Source organism: Corella eumyota, chromosome 1 (genome assembly GCF_963082875.1).
Source record: "Corella eumyota chromosome 1, kaCorEumy4.1, whole genome shotgun sequence".
NCBI lineage: Eukaryota > Metazoa > Chordata > Ascidiacea > Phlebobranchia > Corellidae > Corella > Corella eumyota.
The window spans coordinates 8,700,530-8,717,496 of NC_137490.1; the positions used below are offsets into that span (position 1 = coordinate 8,700,530).

Genomic DNA, 16,967 nt, shown 5'->3' on the forward strand with positions numbered 1-16,967 from the left:
CGCACTGGCCTTATTTGACGATTATTTTGCTCTTCTTCAAGACGCATTGCCCAATCCAAAGCTTCATCTAAGGAACGCGGATCTTTCAGCCTTAAGCCTGAAATAATAAAGGGGTAGTCTTTAAGGGCGTTGAGAAAACAGTTCACCTTGACGGTTTCCAAGTCGGATTCTTTTGATTGTTCGTATACCTTACAGCGTCGTGCCATCGAGTTTATCTTCGGAAAGGTCAACAAGACTTTCATTATGCCGCCGAACGCGACAATGCAACAGCGACACGGGATCACGTATCTTTATTCCAAATTTTTAAATCAGCTTGTTTTTAACTACAATAAATTGTCGTCTTTTTTCAGGGTCCAGGCTCGTTATAACGCTTGAGGCGGAATCTATAACGCTTGAGGCGGAAAGCCTTTGGTATATTGCGACCACTGATTGTATTCTGCCGCAATCTCAAATCGAGCCAAAAAATCTTCAACAGAACCTTTACCATCGAATCGATCAAGGGTTACAGGCGATACCTTTTCTTTATTTGGAGTACCATTTGGTAAGGCAAATCGAACCCTTGTTGGCGTCAGAAGTTCAATGTTTTTATTTAGTTCTTCTTGATTAGCCCGGGTTGAACTCATGAAGTCTTTGACCTTGGTATCAGCGTCTTCTTTAATATTTATCAATTTTTTTGAAACTTCCATTTCACTTGCATTAAACGTTTCGTATTGCTCAAATTTCATTTTTAGATCATTTATTGCAGCCACTGTTGTTTTTTGAGCTTTTTCAATATTGCTGTAAAGGCTCACATATTTTTGTTGCATCGCCGTTACTGCGGCATTTAGCTGTTGTTGCACCTCAACCCAGATTTCGGTAACTCGGTGGTTGACTGTTTCTTCTAGTTCTCTCATTAGTAATGTTTTTATATTCTGCATTTTTTTTCCATAACATTTTCCCAATTTTCAGGTAGTGGGGTTTTAATAAAAACCTCGCTTTCCGAATCAGACATTCTGGATCTCGGCAGGACCTCCAATGTAATAACCGAGTACAAAGTTCTTAATATTAATTCACAATTTCACAATATTCAACAGTTTATTAATTTAGTCACGGTAAACCTTATTCAAATAGAATCTCATTAATATTTACATAAACAGTAACATAATTTAAAAAAAAGAAGTAGCGGTAAGCTAAAAGGGGAAGTGACGTAAGGGTGAAGGCGTCAGACCAGAAAGATAACGGCAAGGATAATAAAACACAGTACGTTACAATATGGAACCATGTGACTTTGAACGAGGGGGGAAGAAATTTTTTTTAATGGCTTTACAACATTTTTGGATTTAAGTCAAAGCAATAAAATTTTGAAAAAAAAACTACTATGTTAAAACAAATTTCGGAAAATTCTAAACAATATTATTCCAAACAGCCAGAAAGTCAATTCGATAACGTTCGGCGTGACCATTATTCTTCTAAGTTTCTGCTGTACAGGTAGCCTTAAAACGATTTATATTGTACATAAAAACATTTTTATTTTATATAGATGTCGTGTCAAACCAAGTTTGAAATAAACGGGAATTTTGAATCTAGTTACAGATCGTGCAAACAAACAAACGCATGTAACAGTGATATGGCTGGCAATCTATTTACTTCTAAATCCCTTGGTAAGTTGTTTACAAGTCAAGTTAAAAAAATACTTGTTATGTTTAATTGTAACAAGTTAAGCTTTGAGTTTAGTTTAAAAATGATTAGGGGTGTTAAAATATTTTTTACCAAAGAGTCATTTCCAAAAAGTTAAAGGGTTATTAAAAATGTTTAATTGTCGGTAAAACGGGCTATGTTAAACATTGGTAAAATGTTTTACAACACTATTTTTACTATCTTGTTATAGTGTGTGTTTATTTATTTTTTTCGCATCGAGTTTGTTTCTTTTGTTGCGCGGAACCCCATTGCAACAACTTTCATGTCATACCAGCAGGGAAAGACCCAGTTACACTTCCCAAAGGTCATGGCTGGTACGAAAAATAATTAATTTTTCTAGTTAATAAGATGCCCAATTAACCATCTTAACTGTTAACCAACCTAATATTGTATAGTTATTTAGTGTGTAATAATTTGTAACGTATATACGATTAAGTTGTTAATAAAACAAATGGAGCATTAATTCATGGGTATGTATTTAGACAATTTAACAAAATTGTTTTGCCTTCACACATTTTTACCAGTTTATGTTATAGCGCATGATTTTCTAGAAAACACAAGGTATTTTAAGAGATGTGCCCAAAATATTTGTCGTAGTAATTGTTATATCGAGAGATACTGCATTATGCTTTTGTGCTGTCTTGGCACTTCAATAAAAAAAAAACGACCATACTTTGGATAATTTAGCTAAGATAGTTTTGGACTTTTAGACAAAGCGTTTAAAATTTTGTTAGTGACCTTTGCGCAACAATTAAATTGACTAAGGTAACGTAAAATATTTTTTTAGAAAATGGCAAACTTTTTTTTTTTTTATGTTCAGTAAATCATATACGTTCTTATTGTTACTCCAAAAATGCTCGACGAGCACTAATTTTTCAACGAGTATCAATTTATTCTTAATACTCGGGCCAAGTACTCAAATTTGATTGGCTCATCTCTAGCTTTAAGTCATGCTAAAGTTCTGAGCTCCATTTAACTTTTTTTTCTGATCTAAAAGAAATTCCCAACAATAACAAAAAGCTTTGTTTTTATTGATTTATTTTATTTAATCTCCCCCAGTGCCTGAAGGTGCTGGCATACTTCTGATGATATCACTATCACCTGCAAACCAAAAAGAGAAATGTTTAACTTAGTAAAATACAAACTAATTTAGAGAAATTATGAACTGCTGGGGTGTTAAAACTTTTTAAAACTGAATTTTCGATATCCCATTTAAAAAAACAACTTTTTGAAGATTGAAGTTTTATATTAAATGTTGTTTTGCTGTTATGTTTTAATATAATCCCCACTCCCAACTATATATTTTTTAATTTAGAATAGTGAAAAGGAAGAAAAAGATAATATCAATTGTATCTAGTACAGATGCTTGGACCAAAAATATAAGAAAACATTTGTTTAAAGTTTTCATTAAAATTTTTCCAACTAAATAAATACATACACAAGAAAACTAGACAGGATATAATACACATTACCTGGATCAGTTATGGACAGGGTGCATACTCTAAAGTATTTTCCACAAGCAGTACCCAATTCAATGTTGTTTCCAGTATAATGATGGACTCCAGTTTTCGCGAGCATGGCGTAGTATTCAATTTCAGATTTTCTGTAAATACATTTTTTAATTGTTTTTAAATTATAAAGCAACAAGATTGATCCTTTACTATTATTTCAACTTTTTTAAATAAACAATAATTCTAGCATGAATCAATATATTCCAAATTTCAGTCAAATACTGCAATTTTATGCTTAATACCCCTAAAGCAATTGTTGTGGAACCCACCACCTTAACCCACATTTCCATAAAACATTTTCTATATTATGTTAATATTTACAGCAGAATGAAATAAATAAAAAAGTTTAATCGTCATATCCGTCAGCATCATCATCGCCATCTATTTCTTCATTTTGAAGAGCTAATTCTTCCATTTTTTTCTGTAATTCGACATCATCCACATCTGTTACAACTTTTGGAGCTAATTTTATTGAGAAATTCCCATCAGCTTCTTTGATTGAACTTTCAATTGCTTGGATTGATGTGTTAAGAGACTCTAGTCCCAAATTGCGATCCAACGATTGCGTTGTTAAAACATAAAGAGGGGGTGCAATCAGGTTAATTTTGATCCTGTGCTCTTCAGTAGAACATTCCAGTCCTTTCTTTAAAGCTCTTTTTACAGCATCAACTCCTTCATAGGAATAACATGAGACTTCAACATCAGATCTTATCTTCATTGCTTGTGGGGTGAGTCTCCGCTTGATATTTTTTAATAAAACGTCATGTTCTTGTGGTGAAAGGTTTAATTCGTCTAGTACACTAGGTTCGTCAATCACTCGTTTAAACATGTCATAAGAAGCAGGATACTTCTCATTTGCTCTTTTGTATTTCTTATCATAATACCAGGCAGTGCGCTGAAAAAAGTCCTCGAAATCAACCTCAACATCAGATTGGTGTAAAAGTTCGACTGTGTGTCGAAGAATACTGTGCACACACTTTGCTTTCGAGTATTTATTTTCACATTTTTTTAACTCTTCAGGTGAGACTCGTCTTTTTGAAAGATCAATGTAACCTTTTTCTTTATCCACTCTTATTACTACCACGCATTCATCCCTACCCACTCGAATAAGTTTATTTATAGATCGAATTCTCCTTCTTGACAACTCGCTAAGTAAAATCATTCCCTCGATGTTGTTGTACTCCAATAATCTCACATAAGCTCCCATCTCAGCTATGGATTGAACGTTGACCATGACCACATCATCAATTTCCGGAAACTTTTCGGCATAATACCGACAATTTATTGACATTTTTTAAATTAAAAATAAAACTTTTTAACTCAGAAAAATCCTGTTTAACAATATTAAAATTTAAAGCAGACTTTTCGTAAAAATTAATTTAAAATGAACATAATTAATGAGGCACTACTTCACTATAATACAGCTATTTAACCATAACTTAATATTATAAGCCTATAAAAATGCTGATAGTCTGTATAAAAATGAAAAACACAAAATGAGAAATGAATTTTAAATTAATTCATCTCGACAAATTGTTTATTCTTTTTATCAGAAAGTAATTGTATCACAGTAATTTACTGTTTATTTGAATTTTTCAAATAACACTAAATACCGTGGATTTATATTCCTCTTACTTTTACTGAGCAGATACAAAATAATCCTGATCAGCCTTATTCCAGAGGATCAAACCCAAGCATATTTACAAAAATAATTCACAATTAAATTAAAGAATGAAAAACTTTGTATGTGTCATTATAAAACAATGATTACATCAATTATATATAAAAAAAACAACTATTTACAAAAACATTTTAGGATAGATTTTATTTTAATATACTAACAACACATTTTTTTTATATAAAAAAAAACATTCTCAGTAGTTATGCTGTACTACATAAATAACTTTAAACAAAATATTGTTGTTGACATAGCAAAGCAAACTCAAGAAAATATTTTTTTTATATTTTTTCCTCTTTTTAATTTAAAACCAAAACAATACAATAATATAAAACAAAACCAAACATATGTAAGTATTTAGTAGTATTAACTTCATTAACATAATTCTAACTAGGTACAATTAAAACATTTTTTTACAGTTAAATATATAAAGTAAATGTATTTAGGCTAGTAGGTTGTTCTAACACAGAGTTCTAAATCATGTCATAAAAATGTGTATACAAATAATTACCTTTTAAATATTTGGCTCAACTTAACATTCCGCAAGACAAAATATATACATGTACAATCACCCAATAAAAATAATTTATCAAAAAATTAACAAAATTTAAGTTCATATACTTACCTCAAATAATTTAAATACAGAAACTGCAATAAAATTTGAATTACCTTAATGCAGGACAATTTGCCGCTAATATAACAAGCTTTGCTTTTCCTTGTCTTAACATCTTGAGAGTTTGACGATAACCAAGATTATATTTTCCGCTCTTCATTACAAGTCGGAGGCGGGAGTTAATATTCTCCATCGACTTTTTCTAAAATTAAAATAATATAATGTAAGTTGAACAAACATATATAAAAGCACAAGTATGAAACAACATTTAATTTTGAAGTTTGATACAAGTAGAATTAAAAAAAAACATTTTAATTAATATTTTTATAAACAGCAATAAATCATTTAATTAAATTGGGGATAAACGTTTAATATTTACAGACCTGCAAATATTTATTAAGTGTTGTCGTTAATTAAAGACTTTTATATATAAACAACGTCAAGTTGTGACCACTGATCAGCATAACACAAAAATAACATAACGATTTATTACAAACTTACGGTTTTTTTGACAGCCATTTTAAAAATGTATTGAAGCTTCTAAGATGCAACGAAATGTCCTAAAATTTAAATCCAGTTAAACTAACTATACAAAAGTTAGATAAACACAATATGCGTAATAAATATTTTTAATGTAAACTAGTGTTAGCCTAAATCATTATTTTAAAATTAATACAAAAAATACCTTGCTGCTTGAAACTCCTCACGCTAAAAAGGGGGTCACAGGTTAATTTTTCATGACGCAATAACGTGTTAAACATTTTTTTATTTCTATGGCTGTACAGTAACTTGTTATATAAACTTAATTTATTATATTTTAAAAATAATTATTTAAAAAAACTATTAAAATTATTACATGTTTAAAAATACATTAAAAGTAAAATAAATTGGTTCTTTTCTTATTTTTTTGTTGAAGTTACTTAGAAAAGGGAAAGTCCCGGTTTGTTCATAACGCGTGCAGTAAATATTTATTAAACATTATTAACACATTTTTTTGTTATTAGTATAATATACATTTAAGTGGCAATATGAAGGTCAAAATATTATGTAGAAGTCAGGACGATTATTTGCGAGAAACGAAAAGGGATATTCACAAAGGTAAATCTAATAAAAAACTAACTTTTTAATAAATTTAATTTAAAAAATCTAATTCACTTTTTTTGTTAGTTTTTCGCAATTACAATCCTACTCTTCATCCATTCGAGGCACCAAGAGAATATGTAAGAGCTTTAAATGCAACCAAACTTAATAGAGTGTTTGCAAAGCCTTTTTTAGCATCTTTGGATGGGCACAAAGATGGGGTTTGTTGCATATCAGCACACAAGAAAAAATTGAACACTATTTTTTCTGGATCTTGTGACGGAGAGGTACAGAAAAAAATGGTTTTAAAAATTGTTTTAATAAAAAAAGTAATTATTTCCATTTTTTAATAAATCACTGTGGTATGAACTTTATGATATAGATTCGACAATGGACATTAACCAATCAAAGATGTCTAAGATCTGTCCAGGCGCACACTGGGTTCGTTCGTGGAATTACAACATCGCATGATGGAGATCATTTCATGTCGGTTGGAGACGATAAAACAGTTAAAATATGGACAGCCAATGCATTAAGTTCAGAAAGTGATACACCCCTGAATACTATTGTTTCAAAGGTAAATATATACACACATTTAAAATAAAAAACATGGTAATTAGCATAAACAAATGGTCAAGTTTTGGGTGTTTTCTGTGCTACAATTAAGCAAAGCATAGTGTTTTTTGTGCTACAATTAAGGATTTTTTTTTGTTTGGTCTTTTCCCAATGTTATTTAAAGTATTAAAACACACTGCTGGGTATTTTATTTCATTTAAAGCTGTTTTAATGTTTTAGTCATTATACACTGGTATTGACCATAACTGGAATGAACCAATTTATGCTACTTGTGGCCAATCGGTCGATATTTGGGACATGGAAAGATCGGAACCTACAAGAGTATATAAATGGGGAACAGATTCTGTAAATAGCGTTAAATTTAATCCTGTCGAGACTAGCCTCTGTATAAGTTGTGTTTCAGACAGGTAAAATTAATATTCGACCTTTAAATTTAATGCTTTTAAACAAAAAATTGTTTAAATAATATAAAATTTTTTATATTTATTAATTGAAATTTTTCACAGGAGTATTGTTTTATATGATATAAGAAGAGCAGTTCCTTTAAACAAAGTGACGCTTAGACTGAGAAGTAATGTTGCAGTTTGGAATCCTATGGAAGCTTTTATATTTACTGCTGCAAATGAAGATCATAAGTAAACTGATTAAAAATATAACAAGTGTTTTAAAGACATTATGTTACCTATAATAATAAATCAAGTTTACCTACAGTTTGTATTTTTTAATACAAAGTTTATCAATAATACTTGTATATATATTTTTTATAGCTTGTATACATTTGATATGCGAAAATTGGACTTTGCTGCAAATGTTCACTCGGACCATGTGGATGCAGTGTTGGATGTTGATTATTCACCTACTGGAAAGGAATTTGTATCAGGGAGCTATGATAAGTCAGTAATTTAACCTTATAACAATGTTTTTTTTCTATTTATACTATTTGTATTTTCAATTAGGATTTTTATCACACTGCCTGATATTTAACACTCCAATATTTTTTTTTCGAACACAGGACATAAGTTATTATTAAGATTTAATTTTGGATATCGTGAGACATGTTTGTTTGTAAATTTTGTTTTCTTTAAATATGTTTTAGAACTATACGGATTTTTCCAGTTTTATCAGGTCATAGCAGAGAGGTTTATCACACCAAAAGAATGCAAAGAGTTTTTAGTGTAAAATGGTCTTCTGATAATAGGTAAATAAAAGCAATTTTTTAAAATATAATATTGTGTCATCTTTTACTAATGTAGTAACAAAATCGGATTGTTTCAAATTTATATTTTAGATATATTTTATCTGGGTCAGATGAAACAAATATAAGATTATGGAAGGCAAATGCCTCAGAGAAACTAGGAAGAGTAAGTTAAGGTTTATTATTACAACACTTACAATGTTCATGTCAAGGCATTAAGTATCCATATTTGTATGTTGTTTCTTAAATATACTAACATCAAGTTATTATAAATATTGAAAAATCTGGTTTTACTGTCTGATAGCTAATTTTTTACCTGCTATTTCTAGTTAGCGCCAAGAGAACAAGCTGCGATGAAATATAACAATAAATTAAGACATAAATTTGCGTACCATCCACAAATCAAACGAATAGCCAAACACAGGTATAACTAAAATAACTAATAATTTATTTAAGAACTCGAACCTTTTGTTAAATATCAAGCTAACGATATAATTGTTTACAAAATACTAGATTATTATTAAAATAACATTTATTGATGTTAAGACATGTTCCAAAGACAATATACAGTGCACTGAAGGAAAAACGACTAATAAAAGATTCTATGAAGAGAAAGTAAGTGCAAACTTTGTTATTTACAATCATTAGTTTGATTTAAATAAAAAATTATTGCAGAGTATTTAAATATTTGCTTGTATTGGTATAGGGAGCAAAATCTACGAAATCATAGCAAACCAGGATCCATGCCATTTGTTGCTGAAAAAGCAAAACATATCGTGAATACCTCTAGAGATGATGATTCCCCTTAGCTTTTTATTTACAATATTTGTTGACTTATATTCAATATTTGAAGATTAAATCTTATGACAAATATAATTTGGAACCTCGGTTTATAACATACTCATTTTCTTAACTTTTGTATGTACAATAAAACTTGTTTCATAAACAGAGTCGCTTAAAAAATGTACCCTACAAGCTTTTAAAGATTTTTACCACAACCAGAAATTATACCTAATGATGTTTGCTAACAAGCAACTTTGCTTACAATTGGCACAGCATACCGCTTGGGCTACTTCCAGTGTTCACTGTTCTTTATTTTAATTCAAAGAATTACCGTTAAAACATAAATAAACAATGAACTACAACTTAGGCTACATAGACGTTGTTGTACACCTTATGAATATTGTTAAACATCACCTATAGAATTAACCAACACAACATATGTTAAACCGACTTTGGATATTCTTGATTTTTTTCGTTACTTGCTTATTAGTTTCAATAACTATATGACTTTCTATTTCAAAGTAATGATAAGTAAAATAAGCTGTAACTATAACTTAAACAAACTGACATAAAGTTAGTATCCAGTTCTGGTTCATTATTCAGCACCAGATTCAAAGCGTAGACCTGGGTTAAGAAGGAGTAAATAGAGGCCCTTTTACCTAGAGCTTGATTTTAAACCAGGTGCTGAATCATAAACTGGATTTAAATCCGGTGCTGAATAATGAACTGGATTTGAATCTGGCGCTGAATAATGACCTGGGCTCTGAATCTGGTGCTGAATAATGAACCGGTAAATGGTATCTAACTTCACACCGGTCTTAAATAAACATCACAAATAGGAAAGGCGATTAAAGCTTAAGCAATGACGACCAAAAAAATGGGTCTTTCTTGCACAACAAAGCTTCTCTTTGAAAAAACATTTGTTTAAATGGATAAAGGCGAAAAAATGCATTTTTAAATCACCTTAGCCAATGTTTTAGTTTTTCTAGTGGTTCTATATGACGTAACGTTAATAATACAAGCAAATATTTCACAAAGTTTCCATTCAATATCATATTTATAAAATTACATTAAATAAAAATGATTATGATTATTAATAATATAGCTGGATATTAAGTGCATGAATAACATAATACAGTAAAAATTATTAGTTAATTTGATTGGGAATGGAAACAAATAATATCAGCAATATTATTCACACAAATTACATAAAAACAATATAAAGGCTAAGATGAGATTTTTTACATTCATCTACATTCGACATTCTTATGGAATAGTAATAAAGTAGCAAATTTTAGACGATATAAAACAAAATTAAAGGGTTTCTTTCGGAATGTTTTAGAAATTAGTTTCAATATTTAATATAACAATATTTTAGTCAAAAAATTCAAAAACATTTTCGACCTTTAGATTTTAGAGAAGAAGTAAAAAGTAAGTTCGAATTTGGTCATAGAAGTTTAGACTGCATAAACACACAGGGTTTTTATTCAATAATTTCAACAAAATTAGCCGGAAAAAGTCCTGTTTTTCCATTAAAAGTACCACTCCACCATCCCTCATCAATTTGTTCAATGTTAGTGATAATGTCATCAGGATCAAAAGTAATTTCATCATCACCGGCTTGAAAATTAAGGTTTGTTAAAATACCTTTGTTCAAAAATGAAATTTACCTTCAAGTTTAAAATTGTTTTTTTACTACTTACTGGCTTGGTAGTCAAACATTGCTTTAGCACGAAGACCTTCATCAATACCATAAACATTATCATCATTACTTTGATTTGGTTGTTGTTCTTGTTGTTGTTGTTGTTGGTCTTCTCCAAAAGCTAAAAAAAAACTTAACTGAGTGCAAGTAATAGGGGCTTGGTGTAGTTGCCAACACACATGAAATTATATATTTTGGCAGGATATTACCTAAGTAATATTACCAATACTATTTAAAACTGTTGAAAAAGTAAAATCAGAGCAACAAAATCTACATTAAAATAGGTTGTAATCAAAATAGGACCTTTTTCTGATATAAATATAAACCAGTATGCCAAGAAAAATAATTATATCAGGCTGACAGTATATTACAAAAATGAGTTTAAAAATCTATTAATGTAATAATTGATAAACTTTGGTTTAAACATGCTTATCGCTAGGAAAACTTTATTTAAACATGTTAATTAATAAATGTGTTTACTTTCATATGCACTTTCAGGTTGTTCATCTTCCTGATAAACTTGTTCCTCCTCTCGATAAGTTGGTTCTGGCTCAAATTGCTTTAAAAAATATTATTTATTACAAACATGGTTCAAATAGTGATTTAATACCAAAAAATATTAGTTGCAAAACTGTTTTTAAACTTGTAATAGGTAATAAAGTAAAAATAAGTTACCATACCTAACTAAAAAAACAAGTCACTTTAAAAAAATTAAATTCATACAAATGTTAAAACCTGTTGCGGCTCTGGGGCATATTCCTCATGTTGTGGTTGTTGCTCTTCCTCGTAGTGTTGTGGTTGTTGCTCTTCCTCATATTCTCTCTGTTGTTGAGCCTCATATTCTTGTTGTTGCTGTTGAGCATCATATTCCTGCCTTTCCTGTTCCCTTCTTCTTTCTTCTTCCTCCTCAGCTAATTTAGCGTTCTATAATATATCATAACTTTTTTTTTGATTACTTTTAACATTTTGGCAGTGTTAACATATATGTCAACATTTTGGGCTCATTCACACAAGATGCTAAGTGATTGACAAGTTCTTTTGGGAAAGACTTTGCTAAGGCTGCTCTACAACAGATGCAAAAGTAACATACTTACTTAAACATTACCTTATAATTTTTTTTAACTATAACTTTTTATAGTATAATTTTTTATTGTATCTTAAAAAAATAACTAACCTCTTGTTGTCTCTGTTTTTGCTCTTGTGCCCTCCTTTCTCCCTCCTCTTTAGCTTGTCTTCTCTTCTTTTCATCCTCTGCTCTTCTCCTGCTTTCTTCCTCGCCTGCCACTGCCATGTTCTCAAACTTGTTGCGGATGTTGCCTGCTGATGCCCCAGCTTAAAGAAATACAAAAATATTAAAATCTTAAAGCAAATAGTTTTTTTTTTATTTAACTTTTTTTTATTTAAACGTTTTTTTTTATTTAAAAATGTTTGGTTAAATTTAACTTTCATTGTCTAAATTTAAACCAAGGGGGGTTACTAAATTTTAATTAAAAATAAAAAAAAATTACTATTTGTAGAAGCTTTTTGGTAAGATGATGTTGCACCAGACATATCTTCAAATGTTCCAGCCGACTAAAAACAATATTTAAACAAACAACTGTAAACAAAAAGTACATAAGTCAAAAAACTGTTACTTTATTGTGCTGCTCTTACTAAACAGGGTAAAGTATAACATATTTGACAAGTTAAAATAATAAACTTCTAAATATTCACCTCATCAATTCTGTCAGTTTGAACTCCATAACTTCCTCCAAAACCCTGAGAGTAATCTACAAAAAAAAATAAACAATTTGTTAAATGTAAAAAAATAAAGTTTTAAATGTGCTTAATAAAGCTTAGTGGGTGAAATATGTATGTCCTAGACTTACTATGCAAAAAAATGCTGTTAATAGTGAGTAGGTAAATAAATCATCATGGGCAAATAATAGTGAAGAGTTGTGACTATATGTGGCAAATATATATGTAATTATGACAAAATATAAAAAAAATTTCTGCTGCTGAGTTATTAAAATGTTATAAAAATTTGTGGCGAGTTTATGATCAAAATTTGTAATCACAGATTGCAAATTATTTGAAACATAGAACCTTTCTGTGAAGCATGTTTAGCCAGTTTAGACTGTTCCTCGAATGTATGAGCCGACTTATCCTGTCTGTCTGTTTGCACACCAAATTTTCCACCGAAACCGGCAGAATAATCTTACATGCAAAAAAATAAAACAAATGAAAAAAATGCTTAAATGATCAAACAAAAAGACAACTTCATTTTGAAGTTGCAAAATAAAATGACAAAATTAAAAGCATGCTACAAAAATAAAATAATTATTTATTCAAAATCGGATAATCAATGATTTATCAGTGACTCAACCATGAATTGGACATATATAGGAAACAATTATGATAATTAAAACCTTTCTGCGATTCGTGTTGGGCAAGTTTTTCCTGTTCATCCCAGCCATGAGCAGATTTATCTTGTCTGTCTTTTTGAACTCCAAACTTTCCACCAAAGCCGGATGTGTAATCTTAATTTTACATATCTTTGATTGGCACAAAAAATAAATCATGCATAAAGAAAAATCAAAGTGTAAAGTAGGAATATCAAAATTTGTTTGACACACCTCATTTATTTAAAAAAAAAATAATGCCATTTTATCAAAGTATGTTAAAATAAATTTAAAATTAAGCAAAAAATTACAAAATTAAGCAAAAGAAACGAGTGATTACAGGCACACAATCAACCTTTTTGTGATTCATGTTTAGCAAGTGGGGATTGTTCTTCAAAACTGAGTGCAGACTTATCTTGCCGGTCTTTTTGAACACCAAATTTACCACCAAAACCCTTAGAATAGTCTGCAAATCCACATGCCAACAAAATTTTAAAACACAACATGCAAGCAGTGAAAGAGATTTAATTAAATGAAAGTAATAAAGTAAAAAAAAAAATTTCGGAGACAATTAGATAAATTTTATATTCCCTTTTTGAAAATTGTATGTACGTAATTAATATTTAATTATATACAAACAATAAACAGAAAGTAGACTTTAAAATTTGAAACAATCTTACTTATTTAATTAAATTTAAATTTTATATTACCAATTTTTTTTGAAAATCACAAATTAAAAAAACATCAAAACATGCTTTAAAAAAGTGCCGAAAAAAATAAATAAAAGTGTTTCCAAATTCCAAACTGCTTGTAATAAAAACATAAGATCACTACAACAATAAAAATACCTTTCTGGGAGTCATGTTGACTTAATTTAGCCTGGTAATCAAACCCAACTGCTGATTTATCCACATGATCTTTTTGTACACCATACTTTCCCCCAAAACCAGCACTGTAATCTGATAATACAATTTAATTACTTTTAGTGATTGCCTGTAAAGAGGTAACTTAATTATATAAACAAATAATTTAGTGGATGTACTAACGGGTACCTTTTTGAGAATCGTGTACTGCTGCTTTGGTTTGGTAATCATAGCCAACAGCGGACTAAAAAAAGTAATAAGATAATCAAGATGCAGCTTTGATTGTAATATTTAGTTTTGCATTTTGCCTTATAATTCCTAATTCCACAGAAAAATTTTTTCTTTGTTTTAAAAGCATTAGATATTTCAATTTTAAATAAAAGTTAACTATTTATTATTTTAAACATTTTGCTAAAACACTACTTGAACCACAAAATTTTTACTACTTTAGGAAACTTTTTAAACAATTTATCTCAATAACTTAATTTTACCTTATCTACATTTTCCTTGTCAACTCCAAACTTTCCACCAAATCCCTTGGAAGCATCAACTTGTGATTTGTGTTTGGCAAGATTCTCTTTATAGTTGTAATCCACTGCAGACTAAAAAAATAATGAAAAGTAAGATTTATTTAACATTTTAAAACTATTTTAAATTGCATTGGTTTTAATTATAACAAAAATTTTGGCAAACACAGAAAAAGCAAACAATTTTTTGTGTTTTGTAAAGAATCAAGCATCAGTAGGATTAAAAGTAGCTTAACTTTTAGGCTAAAAAATTTGCTATAAATTTTAAGTTTAACTTGTTCTTTAAATCAATACCTACCAAGATAAACTTTACAATCAATTGTAACAAAAATGCCATAAAAAATCATTAGCAATTAATCACTGTACTCACTTTATCAACTCTGTCCTTTTGTACTCCATATTTCCCACCAAAACCTTTGGATCCATCAACTTGTGAAGCATGAGCAGCAAGCTTTGCTTGGTACGATGCATCCACTGCACTTTTATCCATTCTGTCTTTTTGCACTCCGTATTTTCCACCATAGCTAATTAAAAAAACAATATTTTTTGTTAATCATATTTATACTTGAAATCATTTTAATATTCCCTTAAAAAAAGTTAAAAAGGCCAAGTAAAAGATCAAATAAAAGTATGGATTAAGCCGTAAACCCCAATTTTTATATGTTATATTGGTACACAATATCAATATTACTATTTCACCTCTTACCTTCTTGTGCCTAAAAAATCCTAAAATTGTTCTAACAATTTTAAATAAAAAAAGGTTATTGGTTACCCATATGAAGCCTTTGGACCTTCTTCTTGTTGTTTTTGTTTAGCTTTGGTATCATCACTCTGCACACCCTCTCTTAACTTGTTAACACTGGCATAAAAATCAAGTAATTATTTTAAAAATGATTTAAAAGAGTAAAATCTAAAAATATAAACGTTTGAACCATTTTTTGTTTTTATGGTATATATATATATATACAAACTAAAAAAAAGTTTTTATTGTAAACCTAATATGTTCCACTCTTCCAGACCCTTCAACAGTTTTTGAACCCCATCTTTGTTCCTTTTCAGTGACTTCATTCTAAAAACAGATGCCAAATTTATTGTTAATTAACAATTTAAAATAAAGCAAAAAATTAGGATAAAATCAAAGTGTAATAACAGCAAAATATTTTACATAAAATGTAACTTAAACAACTGTTTAAACAACTGTTGACTATCAATGGCTAGTCTTAAATTGCCCTAACCATTTTAAGACCTGATAATTGCGAGATTTTAACCTACCAAAATGTTTTAGGTTTAGTAAACACCGTTAGTGTTAAGGTTGTCGTCTTAAATTAACAGTGTAAAGATTAGCCAACATAAAACCCTTTTTTAAACGGTATATTTTCCTAAAATATATATGTGCAACCTGCCCAAAATCTGAATATGTTAAATGTGCATTCATAATACAATTTTCGACTGGTAAACATACAGCAAAAAAGTTTTTTCTTGTTAAACCTTTTTTTAAAAAAAATTAGGGTTAAGTTTAATTAACAAAAATTTATAGGCCTATAGTTATTTTATACATGATCATATTAAAGAACAACATCTAATCAGTTTTTTGCTGAATACTTCTGAATATGATCCAGTTTTTATATCTTTATAATCATGTTCACATAAAGATCTTTAAATGAATTTACTACCTTAACGGCCCTTACCAAATTTATTAATACTTTCAAGATTTACTATGGCCTTGTATATACCTAAAAGTTAAATATCTTACTCAACCCTACAATCAATATATATCTACATACCGACATATAAGGTATTATTATGTCATAATCAATATTGTTCTTGATACTTTTATAGTTTTCACATTTTACTTTTAAAGTTCTAAAATCGTTACCGTACATGATTCTGTTTTAAGATATTAGGCATATCACACATATTACATGTAAACATATTATGTTAAACACTTTACACTTATTAAACAAACCATTTTCATGACACCTCGTTCATTCATTAAAAACAGAGAGCTTAAGCTGCAAAAAACATTTTTGTTTAGCAATTTTAAGAGCTCCTTGGCCTTATTTAAAATAATAAAGAATTTATCTTGTTACTTTTAAATACCCAACTATTAATTTGTAAATTTTTACCACAAAATCAGCATCAGTTTCCCAATCGTCGTCATCATCTTCGACATTTGGCTTCGAAATATTTTGATTTGTGTGTCCAGCTGCTGACCGCCACATAATTATTTACTTACACTGCTTAATGTAGATTTTTTGGTTAAATATAATGTCTACAAAACAATATAATTTACGTTTGGAAGTTATTTGAAATTAAAACTACTAAACAAATTTAACACAACTTTACTTCCGGGAAAGCCCACATTAATGTAATGTTGACAC

General features: G+C 29.3%; 4 protein-coding genes across 8 annotated transcripts; 1 reads left to right on the top strand and 3 right to left on the bottom strand.

The window, feature by feature from the left end:
• Positions 1 to 2,687: 2,687 nt before the first annotated feature.
• On the bottom strand, positions 2,688 to 6,238 carry LOC145755315 (large ribosomal subunit protein eL30). The gene is made up of 5 exons (XM_082571544.1): positions 6,165 to 6,238; positions 5,981 to 6,039; positions 5,536 to 5,681; positions 3,150 to 3,280; positions 2,688 to 2,778 (listed from the first exon to the last, which is right to left on the bottom strand). Exons 2-5 carry the CDS (start codon positions 5,996 to 5,998, stop codon positions 2,723 to 2,725), a joined length of 351 nt encoding a protein of 116 aa, XP_082427670.1. The 5' UTR covers positions 5,999 to 6,039; positions 6,165 to 6,238; the 3' UTR covers positions 2,688 to 2,722.
• On the bottom strand, positions 3,288 to 4,703 carry LOC145755304 (eukaryotic translation initiation factor 2 subunit 1-like). Its single transcript, XM_082571533.1, has one exon. It carries the CDS (start codon positions 4,477 to 4,479, stop codon positions 3,535 to 3,537), a length of 945 nt encoding a protein of 314 aa, XP_082427659.1. The 5' UTR covers positions 4,480 to 4,703; the 3' UTR covers positions 3,288 to 3,534.
• Positions 6,239 to 6,468: 230 nt separating the features above from the next.
• On the top strand, positions 6,469 to 9,558 carry LOC145755294 (DDB1- and CUL4-associated factor 13-like). The gene is made up of 11 exons (XM_082571523.1): positions 6,469 to 6,577; positions 6,647 to 6,846; positions 6,942 to 7,136; positions 7,355 to 7,542; positions 7,642 to 7,770; positions 7,903 to 8,028; positions 8,232 to 8,333; positions 8,424 to 8,496; positions 8,660 to 8,754; positions 8,877 to 8,945; positions 9,037 to 9,558. The coding sequence occupies exons 1-11, from the start codon at positions 6,508 to 6,510 to the stop codon at positions 9,137 to 9,139; spliced, it is 1,350 nt and encodes a 449-aa protein (XP_082427649.1). The 5' UTR covers positions 6,469 to 6,507; the 3' UTR covers positions 9,140 to 9,558.
• A 166-nt stretch (positions 9,559 to 9,724) lies between these two features.
• LOC145755259 (uncharacterized) lies at positions 9,725 to 16,854 on the bottom strand. Of its 5 annotated transcripts, XM_082571485.1 has the most exons (17): positions 16,713 to 16,854; positions 15,582 to 15,655; positions 15,359 to 15,445; positions 14,957 to 15,110; positions 14,551 to 14,661; positions 14,249 to 14,303; positions 14,045 to 14,155; positions 13,552 to 13,662; positions 13,224 to 13,334; positions 12,901 to 13,011; positions 12,529 to 12,584; positions 12,324 to 12,387; positions 11,990 to 12,147; positions 11,551 to 11,739; positions 11,296 to 11,374; positions 10,817 to 10,936; positions 9,725 to 10,733 (listed from the first exon to the last, which is right to left on the bottom strand). In XM_082571485.1, the coding sequence occupies exons 1-17, from the start codon at positions 16,806 to 16,808 to the stop codon at positions 10,597 to 10,599; spliced, it is 1,824 nt and encodes a 607-aa protein (XP_082427611.1). In that variant the 5' UTR covers positions 16,809 to 16,854; the 3' UTR covers positions 9,725 to 10,596. The 5 variants fall into 5 exon arrangements, with proteins under 5 accessions (XP_082427611.1, XP_082427625.1, XP_082427619.1 ...); XM_082571499.1 differs by lacking the exon at positions 13,552 to 13,662; XM_082571493.1 differs by lacking the exon at positions 12,901 to 13,011.
• Positions 16,855 to 16,967: the final 113 nt, after the last annotated feature.

Excerpts from the sequence above, each read along its gene's own strand:
- LOC145755294 (XM_082571523.1), top strand. The coding sequence starts at position 6,508 with ATGAAGGTCAAAATATTATGTAGAAGTCAGGACGATTATTTGCGAGAA. Across the intron at positions 8,029-8,231 it reads GTATCAGGGAGCTATGATAA|AACTATACGGATTTTTCCAG; the intron begins GTCAGTAATTTA and ends AATATGTTTTAG. Across the intron at positions 8,755-8,876 it reads AAACGAATAGCCAAACACAG|ACATGTTCCAAAGACAATAT; the intron begins GTATAACTAAAA and ends ATTGATGTTAAG.
- LOC145755259 (XM_082571485.1), bottom strand. The coding sequence starts at position 16,808 with ATGTGGCGGTCAGCAGCTGGACACACAAATCAAAATATTTCGAAGCCA. Across the intron at positions 15,446-15,581 it reads GGAAGAGTGGAACATATTAG|TGTTAACAAGTTAAGAGAGG; the intron begins GTTTACAATAAA and ends TTTTTATGCCAG. Across the intron at positions 11,375-11,550 it reads ATGCCCCAGAGCCGCAACAG|CAATTTGAGCCAGAACCAAC; the intron begins GTTTTAACATTT and ends TATTTTTTAAAG.
- LOC145755304 (XM_082571533.1), bottom strand. The coding sequence starts at position 4,479 with ATGTCAATAAATTGTCGGTATTATGCCGAAAAGTTTCCGGAAATTGAT.
- LOC145755315 (XM_082571544.1), bottom strand. Across the intron at positions 3,281-5,535 it reads GCAAATTGTCCTGCATTAAG|AAAATCTGAAATTGAATACT; the intron begins GTAATTCAAATT and ends ATGTATTTACAG. Across the intron at positions 2,779-3,149 it reads CCTGTCCATAACTGATCCAG|GTGATAGTGATATCATCAGA; the intron begins GTAATGTGTATT and ends TTTGGTTTGCAG.